General features: G+C 40.0%; 2 protein-coding genes across 11 annotated transcripts in view; both read left to right on the top strand.

The window, feature by feature from the left end:
• The window catches only part of NCOA7 (nuclear receptor coactivator 7), a 158366-nt gene that overhangs the window by 34208 nt on the left and 110658 nt on the right, over window positions 1–13500 (top strand). The window lies entirely within an intron of this gene.
• LOC113927626 (guanine nucleotide-binding protein G(s) subunit alpha-like) lies at window positions 869–2057 on the top strand. Its single transcript, XM_035728678.1, has one exon. The coding sequence runs from the start codon at window positions 1258–1260 to the stop codon at window positions 1567–1569; it is 312 nt and encodes a 103-aa protein (XP_035584571.1). The 5' UTR covers window positions 869–1257; the 3' UTR covers window positions 1570–2057.

The following is a 13500-nucleotide window of genomic DNA, read 5'->3' as shown; positions in this document are numbered from 1 at the left end:
ATCCAGAAATTAAGCTAGGTTTTAGACTGTTAATAGGAAAAGGAAGGAAATGAACTTTTAAGGAACTACTATGTATAAAGTTCTTTACTTATTATTTTATTTATCTTCACAATAAACCTAACCTACATTTCCCCCTATTTTACCAGTGAGGTAACTAAGACTCAGAAAGCATTTCATCCATTTCATGCAGCTTAAGAGTCAGTATTCGAATATTGGTATGCCCCAGTTAGTAATAGTAAACTGTAAGAGTTTTTGGAAAGCAAGAGTTAAACGACTAATTGTAGTGCGATATTTTCCATTATTAAGACTACAGAGTAGGAAGATTGGGGAAAGAAGAAATCAGGCATCTAATGGGTGGAACATTAGAAAGAGGGCACCTAGAATAAATAAGAACTAGATAGTAATCTTTAAAAATGCTTTATTTTAAGATAGTTATAGATTCACATATAGTTGTAGGATATATTACCGAGAGCTACCCTGCACCCTTCATCCAGTTTCCAACAGTGGGAGCACCTTATGCAACTGTCCTATAATATGGCAACTAAGAAATTGACATTGATGCAATCCACCAACCTGATTCAGATTTCACCAGGTTTACAAGCATTCATTTGTGTATTTGTGTGTATCTAGTTCCATGTAATTGCATCACATGTATAGAGTTGTGTGGCTATATCACGATCAAGATAGAAATCAAATAGGTTTCATGTGGTACCCTTTTGTAGCTGCATTCACTTCCTTCCCTCTACTTGCCACCCCTGACAACCACGAATCTGTTCTCAAGCTCTGTAATGTGTCATTTCAGAAATATTATATAAATGGAATCATATAACCTGTAACCCTCTGAGATTAGATTTTTTTTCATTTAGTGCTGTTCCCTGATGTTTTAGCCCACTCAGATCGCTGTAACAAAACACCACAGACTACATGGCTTATAAACAACAGAACTGTATTTCTCAGAGTTCTGGAGGTTGCAAGTCTAAGACAGTGGTGCCAGGTTCTGTGTCTGGTGAGAAGCCACTTCCTGGTTCATATAAGGCCCTCTTCTTGCTCTAACCTTATATGGCAGAAGGGGCAAGGAGCTTTCTCATACCTCTTTTATAAGGGCACTAATCCCATTCATGAAGACACCACCCTCATGACTTAATCACTCCCCAAAGACTCCACCTCCCAACACCATCACATTTGGCATTATGTTTGAACATATGAATTTTGGGGGTACACAAACATTCAGAGCATAGCACTTGAGATCTGTTCAAGATGTCTCATATATTGGCCCTGCGCCCCGCCGCCGCCGCCATGGGCTGCCTCGGAAACAGTAAGACCGAGGACCAGCGCAACGAGGAGAAGGCGCAGCGCGAGGCCAACAAAAAGATCGAGAAGCAGCTGCAGAAGGACAAGCAGGTCTACCGGGCCATGCACCGCCTGCTGCTGCTGGGTGCCAGAGAATCTGGTAAAAGCACCATTGTGAAGCAGATGAGGATCCTGCATGTTAATGGGTTTAATGTAGAGGGTGACGAAGAGGACCCGCAAGCTGCAAGGAGCAACAGCGATGGCATATATTATCCCTAGATGATGGCTACAGTTTCTCATCTTCCCGGCTATGTCCTATCACACTTTGCATGCTGGAATTGCCTGGTCTTAGGAACTTCTAATAAGAATACTATTCTGTTGTGGGGGGGAGAGGGATGGGGCCCTACCACCTAACCTCAAAAGATAACTGAAAACAAACAAAAAAAATACAAAAAAAACCACACACACAAAAAAACACAAAAAAATATGGCATGAAATCCTTAATTGGCAGAAATGTAGTGTAATAGCAATCCAAAAAAGGCATCTACATAAAAGTGACTGACAGTTTACTGTACCAAAAGTTGGCATTTGAGAAATATGACAAACCCTTATAGAACCAACTACAGTGTACTAGATGCTGCGCTAGATCCTTGAACCCTACTAATGCCTTGCCTGCACTTCTCTCTGTGAATCTGTTCTGCAAGTAAATATAAGAATTAACATACGTGATAAATAAAAATTCTCTGCATGTCTCAGCAAAAAAAAAAAAAGATGTCTCATATATCAATAGTTCTGATTTATTGCTGAGTAGTGTTCCATGGTATGCCTGTATCACAATTTTCTAAATATTCGCCCATTAAAGGACTTTTGGGTTATATCCAATTTGGAGCTATTACAAATCAAACCACTAGGATCATTTGTGTACAAGTTTTTGTGTAAATATAAGTTTTAATTTTTCTGGGATAAATGCCCGAGAGTGGAATTGCTGGGTCAGATGTTAAGTGCATGTTTAATTTTGTAAGAAACTGCCATCCCCTCTTCCAGAGTGGCTGTACTACTTTACATGCCTTCCCATCAGCATTGCATAAATGACCCAGTTCCTCCACATCCTCGTCAGCATTTGGTATTATCACTTTTTCTTATTTTAGCCATTCTGGATAAATGTGTAGTGATAACTCCTGGTTTAATATGCATTTCTTTAATGACCAGAGAAGCTGAACATCTTTTCATGTGTTTATTAGCTGTCTGTCCGTCTGCAGAGCAGTGCCTTTTCATAAGTCTTTTGCCTGTTTTCTTATTGTTGAATTTTGAGAGTTCTTTATGCACTCTAGATACTCTTCCTTTGATGGAGGGTTTGTAGCTCTTTTCTCCCAGTCTGTAGCTTTTGTTTTCCTCTTCTTAGCAGCATCTGTTGCAGAGCGTAAGTTTTTACTTTTGATGCGATTCAATTTATTAGTGTTTCCTTTTATGGATTATGCTTTTGGTGTCAAGTCTAATCCTTTACCCAGCCTTAAGTCCTAGAGATTTGCTTTTGTCTTTTTTTTCTACAGGTTTTATAATATTATGTTTTATACTTGTCGGTCATCCATTGAATTAATTTTTATATGAGATATGAGTTTCAGTCAATGTGTTTTCTTTTCTTCTGCTTATGGATGCCCTAGATAGTGACTTGGAAAGCTACAGTGCCTTCTCAGCTTGACTGCACACTGATTCCAACAGTAAGGGTGATGGGTGGTTCACAACCTGTGCAAGGTTAACCACCTCTAGTTCCTAAGATGTAGAATAAGGGGGGCCCCTTCAATTGAGAATGCAAGAGGACACTGTTCTGGAAGAACAGCACCGTTTTTTTTTTTCAGCATCAGAAATGTAAAATTTAATTGTCATGCTTGCCTTGACCTCTTGTGACAACTGTTCTAACAATGAAAAGGAAAACATATCCAGAAATTAAGTATGACCTTACAAGCATAAGGATAACAGGCCAAGAACAAAAATCAGTGATGCTATTCTAACAGCACACTAACATGATTAGTTACTAGGAAATGGGAGAGAGAGAGAGAGAGAGAACAGACAAATCTGTAGTTTAGTTGTTACAGTGCACTGGCGGCCAAAAATGGTCAAGCTATTAAAAGCCAAAGGGAAACCAGAAGACCCTCCATTATCAGAAAAAAGGCAACCAACGTTAATACTCTTTTCAAATGCTTTCTGACTAAACTGTGGAATTACCATAACATGGAATTACCAAGAGGACCTACTTGAAAGTCAGTTTCTGACAACACAGGGCTGATTTCTCTGGAGCAGTGTGCATAAGGGCAGTCCAAGCAAGATTTCCACAGCAGAATGTAAAGTCAGGCCAAGGGTAAGGCTGAACTGATGCAATCACACTACCTTACATAAATCTCTACTGGTGTGCAGAGGAGATCAAAAGATTTGTCCTTATTTCTACTTGTTACCATGATACGTATCTGAAACCCAAAAAATTGCTTTTGAACTGTTCCCCCTGTCTTCATCCCTTTTTCCTTCCATGTCATTAAATAGCCTCTGTTTTCTTGGTGTACTTTTTTACCATGTGTTTTCATAAACACTGTATGCTTGTATGTGTTTGGTAAATAATCCTTTATCTACCTCCTTTGTGGACGTTCCTCTCCCTCTCTCTGAATTTAACACCAAAGCAAAGTTAAGTTTAAAATATCCCATTTTAATAATTTTGGATTGAAATTAGCAATTTGAGGATCACCCGGTACTTCCTTTCTTATCATTTATCTTGAACTATGCCGATGTAACTCTAAATGGAAGGGTGAATTAACATTACTGCTAGACAGATTTATTCTGGATATGTGCTAAGGAGTTTTCAGGATCTCCTGGCCTGGCCCACCTGGTTTTCAGGATCTTCGGTGTCATTTTATACCAGTTGTCTATTCCAGATCGAATGATTCATGAGACCTTTCCCCATGCTATTGCAAAGAATTTGTGTATACAAAATTAGTATATTATATATGTGGATTAATTCCTCGACACTTAACAGGTCTTGCAACTAAATGAAAAACGGAGTTATGAAAGCAGGTTGTACTCTGTGTGCTATCCTTCATCATCTTCTTCCACACTTTATTTGACATTATGTGGCTTTTGCAGAATTTAGAACCCATTTAGCGATTTTTGTGCAGGTCTCTTTATGCTCTTTGTATGTTTGAACAATTTTTTAAAAACAGCATTCAGGATCGAGCATCAATTTAGGATATCAAAAATAGATTTTCAGTGAACCTAAAGCGGTGTTTTGTAGGAGATTGACTTTTCCCTTCTGATAAGGTCTGACAGGGCCTGTAAATAGACACTGAGTGGTAGAGACTCATCAGCCGACTCTGTTTGGTTCGTATAGGTCCCTCTTCCCACTGCTTCCTTGTTTTCCAGAAAAGCAGAGCTGCTGCCGCCACCTGCTCTCTTCTTCCCCAGCCCCCCTGAGCCAGTTGTGTGCAGCGTGGAGGGGGATGACGCTCTTCTTTCTGCCTCACCCTCCCACCCCAGACTCTGAAGGTTGCAGAATGTAGAGCACATCTCAACTCCGATCCCCACTCCTCTGACATGCCCCCACTTGCATCCCCAGCCTCCACCCTGGCAATTCTTCATCCTTGAACCTCTGCCCCGTCAGCAGAGCACCTGGTGTTTGAAAACCACTCCAGTGTATGATCTTGGCCAAGTTTTCTAAATTTCAGCCTGCATTTCTTGTTGTTGTTAACTGTGGCTAATAATAACCTACTAACAAAATGTCTTTGAAGAAGGAAGCTTCCCAGCCTGAGCCAAGGTGATGAAGTCCAAATGGGACATAGCAAGGAGGACCAGAGTTGAACTAGGTCTGGTCCCTCATCCACACTGATTGAAGTTTAGCCCCTTCTTCAGAGAGGAGGATCTGGAGGCTGATATTTGAACTCACTGGATAGCCTTTTTATTAAATATACAGAGTCAATTGTGTGGCTCTCTCATTCAAGCAAAACCAAACCAAGATGCTATGAAGATGGAGGTAACATATTGCTTGGCACAGTGAGTGCTCAGTCACCTCTGACCTTGGCTTCTATGCTTATCTGCACCTTCGTCTTCACCTAAACATCTTCATCTTGATACCCTCCTCCCATCCCATGAGCTGCTCCTGTGGTTCAGATCAGGGAGGCACGAGTAATCACAACAGTCCAAAGTGCGATCAGCAGTTTCCCAAACGTACATTGTTATGAGCACAGCTGGTTCTGGAATAGCATAAAGTGGAACTATGTAGTCCAAAGGGCTTTGAGAATTCTTTTTTTTTTTTTAAGATTTTATTTATTTGACAGAGAGAGAGACAGCGAGAGAGGGAACACAAGCAGGGGGAGTGGGAGAGGGAGAAGCAGGCTCCCCGCCGAGCAGGGAGCCTGATGTGGGGCTCGATCCCAGGACCCTGGGATCATGACCTGAGCTGAAGGCTGACGTTTAGCGACTGAGCCACCCAGGCGCCCTGGCTTTGAGAATTCAAAGGCACCCTTTTATTTCATAGTGGGAGCCCAGGCCCATGGGATGAAATTGTCAATGACCTGCTGGCCCCATACCAGGCCACTTTATGTATATTAACTGGTAATCAGAGCCTCACCACTGGGATTTGACACACTCTCATGTCTTGGGTGTGCATGCCAGAGACACCGACTCCTCAGCCCTTAGAGTGGCTGGGTAGGACCATGTAGGCTGGTCACCTTTAGCCACGAGTAGCATTTTATCCCGGGTAGAGTGTATTACCCTCTTCTGTGGGTGCTTTCCTGTGAAAAAGGTTGGGAGAACTGACCCACAGTACCTTCATACCAAGCATCTGATCTATAAAAATTTTCATGCCCAAATACAATTGGATTGTTACAGAAATTTAGACTCAGAGGGGTTGGATAAACTTGAGTGAGATGATACAGCAGGTGGGTGAGGCAGGATTTGAGCCCAGCTCTGGCCTTCTGCAACCACAGTTTATACTCTGCAATGCTGCCCGTGGCAGTGGGGCAACTTGGTGGCAGGAGGGGGCCTGTAGAACACGGACAGTTCACATCATTGTGAATTCATGTGCGGAAGTACATCCTAAGTTCTAAGTGACCCTTAAAAAACAAACTTGTTTATGGCTTGTGAGGACATCCCATACTACCTCTTGTCAAGTTTAATGTCAGCATATTGACCAACTAAAGCAGGAGGAAATGTGTAGTCCGGGTAACACACCTACGTAAGTCAGGGTTTTATGTTACAGAGGTTCACATTACTCGCTAGCATTGCCTCTTATCTGAAAAGAGTAGTTGCCTATAATGGAAATGAATGCAGAAACACATTTGGTCAGAAAACCCCAGAATGCCCTTTTGGGCATGTACAGAGCCTAAGATCCAGTGGCAGGTATCAACTGGATGGGTCTGCCTGGTTGGTCTGCAGCATTGCTGAGGCTACAGGGAGGGCTCCCCCTCTCCAGCCCCACAGAGGCTGTCTTTGAACCCTAGGAAAGAGCTACCACTTTGTGGTATGCCAGTGCTAAGAATGGATATGCCACATGCCACATGGGTGGTGCGGTGTGATGTGAACTCTCGCCCTTCCTTTAATTAACAGTCTGTAGATTGTTTTTTCCTGCTGGCCAAGGACCATTAGAGAACCTTAGCGTGTCCAAGATTTGAGGAGAAACTTGATTATTACCAGCGGTTGGATTCAAGATATTTGGTCATAATGTAGGTTTTCACTGAGCTGATACATGAAAAGCAAACAGTACTGTTTTAAGCAGTGGGTAAGTGTTATAATGCTCTACTGTCTTAATATATGGTTAATATTTTATCCTCTCAGTTTCGCTGTGTCTAGTGATGCTAATAAAAGTTAATAATAACAGGGGCGCCTGGGTGGCCCGGTGGGTTGAGTGTCTGCCTTCGGCTCGGGTCATGATCCTGGGGTCCGGGGATTGGGCCCCGCATCAAGGCTCCCTGCTCAGTGGGGAGACTGCTTCTCCCTCTGCCTGCCCCACCCCCGGCTTCTCCCCTTCTCCTCTGCTTAAAAAAAAAAAAAAAAAGTTAATAACAGCATTTGTTGGCCCTTTACAAAGTACCTTCACGTGCATTCTCTTCCTGTATCCTCACAATGATCATGTGAGTAGATAAAAAAGCAGATGTCGCATCTGTAGTTCAGGAGGTTCAATAACTTGCCTCACATGACTTACCCTTTAAATGGATGAGCTGAGCCCTGAATCCCAGTCTACTTAGTATCTCTGATTCTTTTTCTTTATTCCATATTATCTTGGTTTAAATTGCATTAAGCATCAATTTTTACATTGAAGGGGGAATAGAACATGTTATTGGCATCGTGATGTGGGAAGTAGGAAAAATTGTACACGGGTTTGAAAGTAGAATGTTCTAGTTGGTTTTACTGGAAAGCGTATTTGATTTCAATTTCTAAGAACCGTCCTAGAAGACTGTCATCGCCATGAGTTCCTGCAGTGGTCACCTAGCACGGCCCTGGAGCACTTCCGTGGATGATCTTCAGAGCTCTTGTTCATGTGTTTGCACTCCGTCTCCCCCCAAGTGGGCTATCTGGAGGGGTGGGACTCTGCAATAGGTCAGTGCTCCTTCCATGTGCCTCATTAAATTAATAGCAGTTGGCATGTGGCAAGTGTTAAATATTTTTTTTTTATCAACTAAAAGACTGACAGTATTTAGAACAGCTTCTTTAGTGTAGGATCTAAATGGTTTGTGAGTCTTAATTTTTTTATTTTTATTTTATTTTATTTTTTTAATTTTTTTTAAAGATTTTATTTATTTAATTGACAGAGAGAGAGAGAGACAGCGAGAGAGGGAACACAAGCAGGGGGAGTGGGAGAGGGAGAAGAAGGCTTCCCGCGGAGCAGGGAGCCCGATGCAGGGCCCGATCCCAGGACCCTGGGACCATGACCTGAGCCGAAGGCAGACGCTTAACAGACTGAGCCACTCAGGCGCCCCGAGTCTTAATTTTTTTAAAGATTTTATTTATTTACTTGAGAGAGAGAGAGAGAGAGTGAGCAGCAGGGAGAGGGAGAAGTAGGCTCCCCACCAAAGCAGGGAGCCCGATGCGGGGCTCGATCCCAGGACCCTGAGATCATGACCTGAGCTGAAGGCAGATGCTTAACCAACTGAGCCACCCAGGCGCCCCGAGTCTTAATTTTTATCACCATAAATTTTTTATTATTCAGCAATTTTTATTAATCTTAAGAAAGATTGAGAATATTTTAAAACCATTTCCTATAAAAAGCTGCTTGTGCCTTATTTGAAAATATTACTAATTGCCAATTAAACTGTTGAATGAGCTGTGATGTTGTTAAAGGCTTATGCTTCATAGTTTTTTGATTGAGTTCAGATCAAGCAGCTCTTAAGAGAACATTTACATATTGCCTGTCATTCATTAATGGGAAAAATGTCCACGGTCAAGTCGGAGCTGCTGATGTTTTTTAAGAAATCATTAACTTTTTTTCTACAGATTTTTAAAAAAGCTTATAAACATTTAGACATTAACAGACTCATGCTTTTTGCTTTGTTTTTAAGGAACAGGCAGAGTTACTTGATTTAACTCCATGTGTAGTATACTGCTTTTCAGTCTGTAGATTACAACCCATTGGGGCATCATGAAATCAATTAAGTGGATAAGAACCTGCATTTCTTCTAATGGAATGGAACAGAATAGATTAGTTTGGACTAAAGCTAGACAGAATAGAAAATATCAGAATGCATTGTAGGTAGTCAGAATAAATAGTATTTCATGAAAATTTTGTTTTAAATGTATATAAGTATGTATATCTTGAATCACAGTTTAAAATTATCTTTTATTGTGGGCCATGATCAATAGAACTCATTGTTCTAGAGGAGTTTTTGGTGGTTAGTATACTGGGAGTGAGGTTATTTTCCTCACTGAACAACAAATTTCTTTGAAAATTGTTGATTTAATACATGTTAACCAATTGTTCAAAGACAACTGTACATAAAGTACCTGTTCTATAAATATATTTTCCCCCACTGCAGTATAATGGCTCCCTGTAAAACTGATTTGAAGGATCAGTGACAAGCAGGTATCCTTCTATTTGAAATCTCAGGCTGATCTGGTTTGTCCTAGATCTTGGAGTGAGACCTGATGAAGCTGTAACCTAACAAAACCACCAAATGGAACTATTTTGATCGTGAAGCTTGGGGAACTTTTTTGTTTATGGGCCACCTGTAGGTTTCTCCTCTAGAACTACCTACTAGCTCTGGGGCCTTGGGTATAGTTTTCTCTAAAATGAGAATAATAGTACCTACTGTAAGATATTGTTGGAGGATTGAATCAAAATACATATATAAAGTCTTTAGAGTAAGTACCAATGAAAAATTAGCACTAATGGATTTTAATATAAAAGCATGCTGCCTAAGTGAGGAATACAGGAATAATTGAGAAAAAGGAGGAATAAATACATAGGCATACATTTGGTGTAAGTTTTCAGGGAGTTTATCTATCCCTTGAAACTTGTCCATAAACATGCTGTAGTCACAGCCTTCAGTGAAAGACCCAAGACTCTAGACACAGATGAGACCAAAGCACTTGAAAAGTAAATGATTTAAGCTGTCTCCCTCCTTTTTTAATGTTGTTGCTGACAGTTGAAGACTTCAACTGAACTGACTTGTGAATTTGTCTGAAACTTGGCACTGCCTCAGCTGGAGATACTTTGGCACATGCCTTTGAAAACTTTCATTATTGCTGGTACGGTGACTCTTCAGTGTGAGAAAATGGAGTTCTGAACCAGAAAAATGCTTTGTGCTCGCAGCTCTGGAACTTCCTAGCTCAGGCCTGGACTCCACTTGTTGGTAATTTTAGTAGAAAGTTTTCTTTCTTTTTCTTCGAAACTCGTATCTGAAAATTCCGTCTGTTGTCACCCCTTCTACCCTCATAAGTCAAATGCTAATTGCGTATCTTCCCACGCATCTTCCCAGATTAGTCTTCCTGAGACAGAGCTCAGATATGTCACTGCTGCATCCCAGATTCTTCTCTCAAATTTGAGGTTCTGCACAATACGGTTCTTTCCTACCCTTCTGTCTTTATATCCTACTTGGATTTTTCTGTCCATGTCTTACACTTTATTTGTATGATGAACTTTGCTATCAGTGTCCGCTCTCTATATACAGTGAGGACAAACCCAACTGTAATTGCGATACTGTCTCCTTGACACCTTTCCTATTTCATTTAATTCTTAACCACCCTACACACACACACACACACACACACACACACACACACACACACACACACACACACACACACACAATTAGATGTGCCCTCCCCTGCCACTGGACTCAGAGGGCATTGATAAGGCCTCCTTATGTCTTTTCTTGGGGCCCTGAACACAGCCTGTCTTTGGATGTACCCATAACGCTCTCATCTTCTCTGCCTTATTTTTTGTTATTTATTGTTGGTTCTTTTTCATTTTTATATTCCTCATAAGGTCTAACTTTATGCCCTGCTTCTAACGGTCATTCAGTGTGAATGATAGCATTTGTTGAACATTTGCTGTGTAACAAGCACATTTGTGTACTCATTTAATCTCCTAATTACTCCATGAAGTAGGTCCTGTTATTATCCTAATTACAGATAAAGATGCTAAAGTTTATTATAGATGTTCTGGAATTTGCCCAAAGTCACAGAGCTACAAAGTGGCAGATCCAGGACTCAGCCCAGGTGTGCCAGACCTCCTAGCCCATGCCTCCAATCATTATGCCATATTCTTCATTAAATTATGTTGAATTGAATTTCATAGAACTTTCTCGGTTATCCAGGTAAGGATAAGTGAGACTCACTGATCTAAATCATTAAATGTATTAAAGTACTAAACTGGTATTTTCTGATTTTCAATGCAAAATTGTTCTTAAGAACTTTGAAACAAACTAGGAATCTCTGGTCCTTCAAGGAAACTTCGAAACTCTCCACATACCAACAAAAATGCCACCAATCTCCTGAACTTTCTCTGTATTTTGGGGCATCTGGCAAGAAGTGCCCTATTATTTCCTCTCTAGATTCAAAGTTGGCGGCCCTAACAAGCTGAAATTGTCCTTGCTTGGCACTTTTATTGTAAAGATGCTTGGTGCTTGAGCCATGGGTCATGTGTTCATGCTTTTTTACTTCCCTTTTCCTTCATTTACCACTTTAAATAAAGTTTGCGTAAACAAAATGGGTAATTCCCCTTTTTTTCTGTACTCATTTTGTCGTGTATTATACCAGTGAATGTGCAACACCCCTGCCTACTTTTTCTAGCTTTTTTCTTTTCACACGTAAATCAAGTTGGTAGTGAAAAGGATAACGGGCCAGGTTTAAGGAGACTGAGTAAGACACATCGTAGTCCATGGTTTGCAGTGTGATTCAGCACCAAATAAGGCAGACTGTTGTGTCAGTACCATAAGAGCAAGAATCCAAGGGTTTCATCATACTAGGGATAAGAAGGGAAGATGAGTTAGTTGGATCTGGGAAACCCTGGGTCTCCTCCCAAAGCAAGACAGGAGTTAGCTTCTGCTGAGGCAGAGGGTGGTGGAGAGCAAAAAAGGAGGTCTTTTCTCAGTAGTTTCATTACTAGAACCTTAAATCAGGCATACCCGAAATCACTTGAAGAAGAATTAAAGATGACTGTGCGGTGGGGCTATCCTGCACTAAAGTGAGAAATGTAGCTTGATGGTTGTGAGACATTAAATTGTTTAGGTGTGAACATAGCGTATGAAGTAGATATGGAAGAACCAGCGAAAAAAATATGGATTACATCCAGATTTTAAAACGGTTTTTATTAGTGTGTTTATGGAATACTTGATAGACTAGATGACCAAAATATGATCATGTGAACTTAGGAAGCAATTAAATCAGAGGCCAATTATTCATGCTTTAAATATTCTTTTCTATACTAAAAAAAAAAAAACAAAAACAAAAAAACAAATTATATTTCTGAATCACTCTACAGCATTTAAAATATAGTTTGCACATACATTTTCAAGAACACATCTGTTGTACAAAGCGGAATAGATGCAAAGTTGATGGATTCCAATTTTGAATATGTGGCATGATTTAAATCAAATTACTGTCGAGGATGGTTTGAGCCAAGTCATTAATCATTTTATTCATTTTTCCTGTGTCTATGAGACTATGTTACTGTTGATTATGACAACTGAGGTGCATGTTCTTCACAATTTAGAGCTAGGAGAGGTTTTGGTTTAGAAGTTGTAAAATATATAATTTAAAGGAGATGAATTTTGATATTTCAGATTAATTTTGTTAGCACAGCAGAAAGCTGAATGGTAATTTGGTTATTTCATTTTCAGAAGGTAATTGAAGCAGATGCTGGTGAGGTCACTGGGGACTGAGTCATCTCCCATTTCAATGGCTCCATCATTTTGTGTGTGTGTGTGTGTAGGGGTGTTTCCTTTTGCTAAATCGACTACTTTTACTAGATAATGAAAGAAATTTAATTTTCCTAAATACAGCCCTGACCATATATAATCAGGATTTCAGGTTATTTTTCTAAGAGTAAATGGATTTTAAATGCAAAAACATAAAACAGTTTTTCTTTTATAAGAACATATGGATTTTTTTAAACATAGAAGTTAGTTATAAACACACACACATCTTTAAGTGCAGTTTGTACTGTCTTTAACGGGTCAATGAAAACTTAAAATTATAAAATTAATTGAGTTATGAACCTAATATAAATAATCTTGACTTTCTTCCTGTTTATTTTTAATGCACAGGAAAACCTTTTTCTAAGTTTGAATAAATGACCATATTGGTTTTTATATTATCTGATGCAAGTAGATACTTAAGACATCTCTCACTTCTTTGACTTACTCAGATGTAAGACTTTGAGTCATATAATGTTTATCCTTGGATTTGAAATAGATTCTTGTGTTACAGGGAGAAACTTGTGCATTGCTTATATCTCAGAAAGACCTTATGTGCCTGCATCTGTTAAGCCCAGTGGGTAGAATGGTGAACACAACAAACGTGGGTCTTGCTCTTCTAGAGATTATTTTTCACAAAGACATTAAATAAGGAAATATAAATGCATATGTCATGAGAAATTGCAGGGTTTGCTATGAAGGAAAATAACAGGATGTTATGGAAGAATTGTGAGGGCAGTATCTACTCTAGATAGGAGTGATGTTCAAGGAAGATCTCTAGAAAATAATGATATTTAAGCTGATGTTGGCATGGGCAGGA

This window comes from Zalophus californianus, chromosome 7, assembly GCF_009762305.2.
Source record: "Zalophus californianus isolate mZalCal1 chromosome 7, mZalCal1.pri.v2, whole genome shotgun sequence".
Lineage (NCBI taxonomy): Eukaryota > Metazoa > Chordata > Mammalia > Carnivora > Otariidae > Zalophus > Zalophus californianus.
This window is presented reverse-complemented; position numbering and strand designations above follow the sequence as displayed.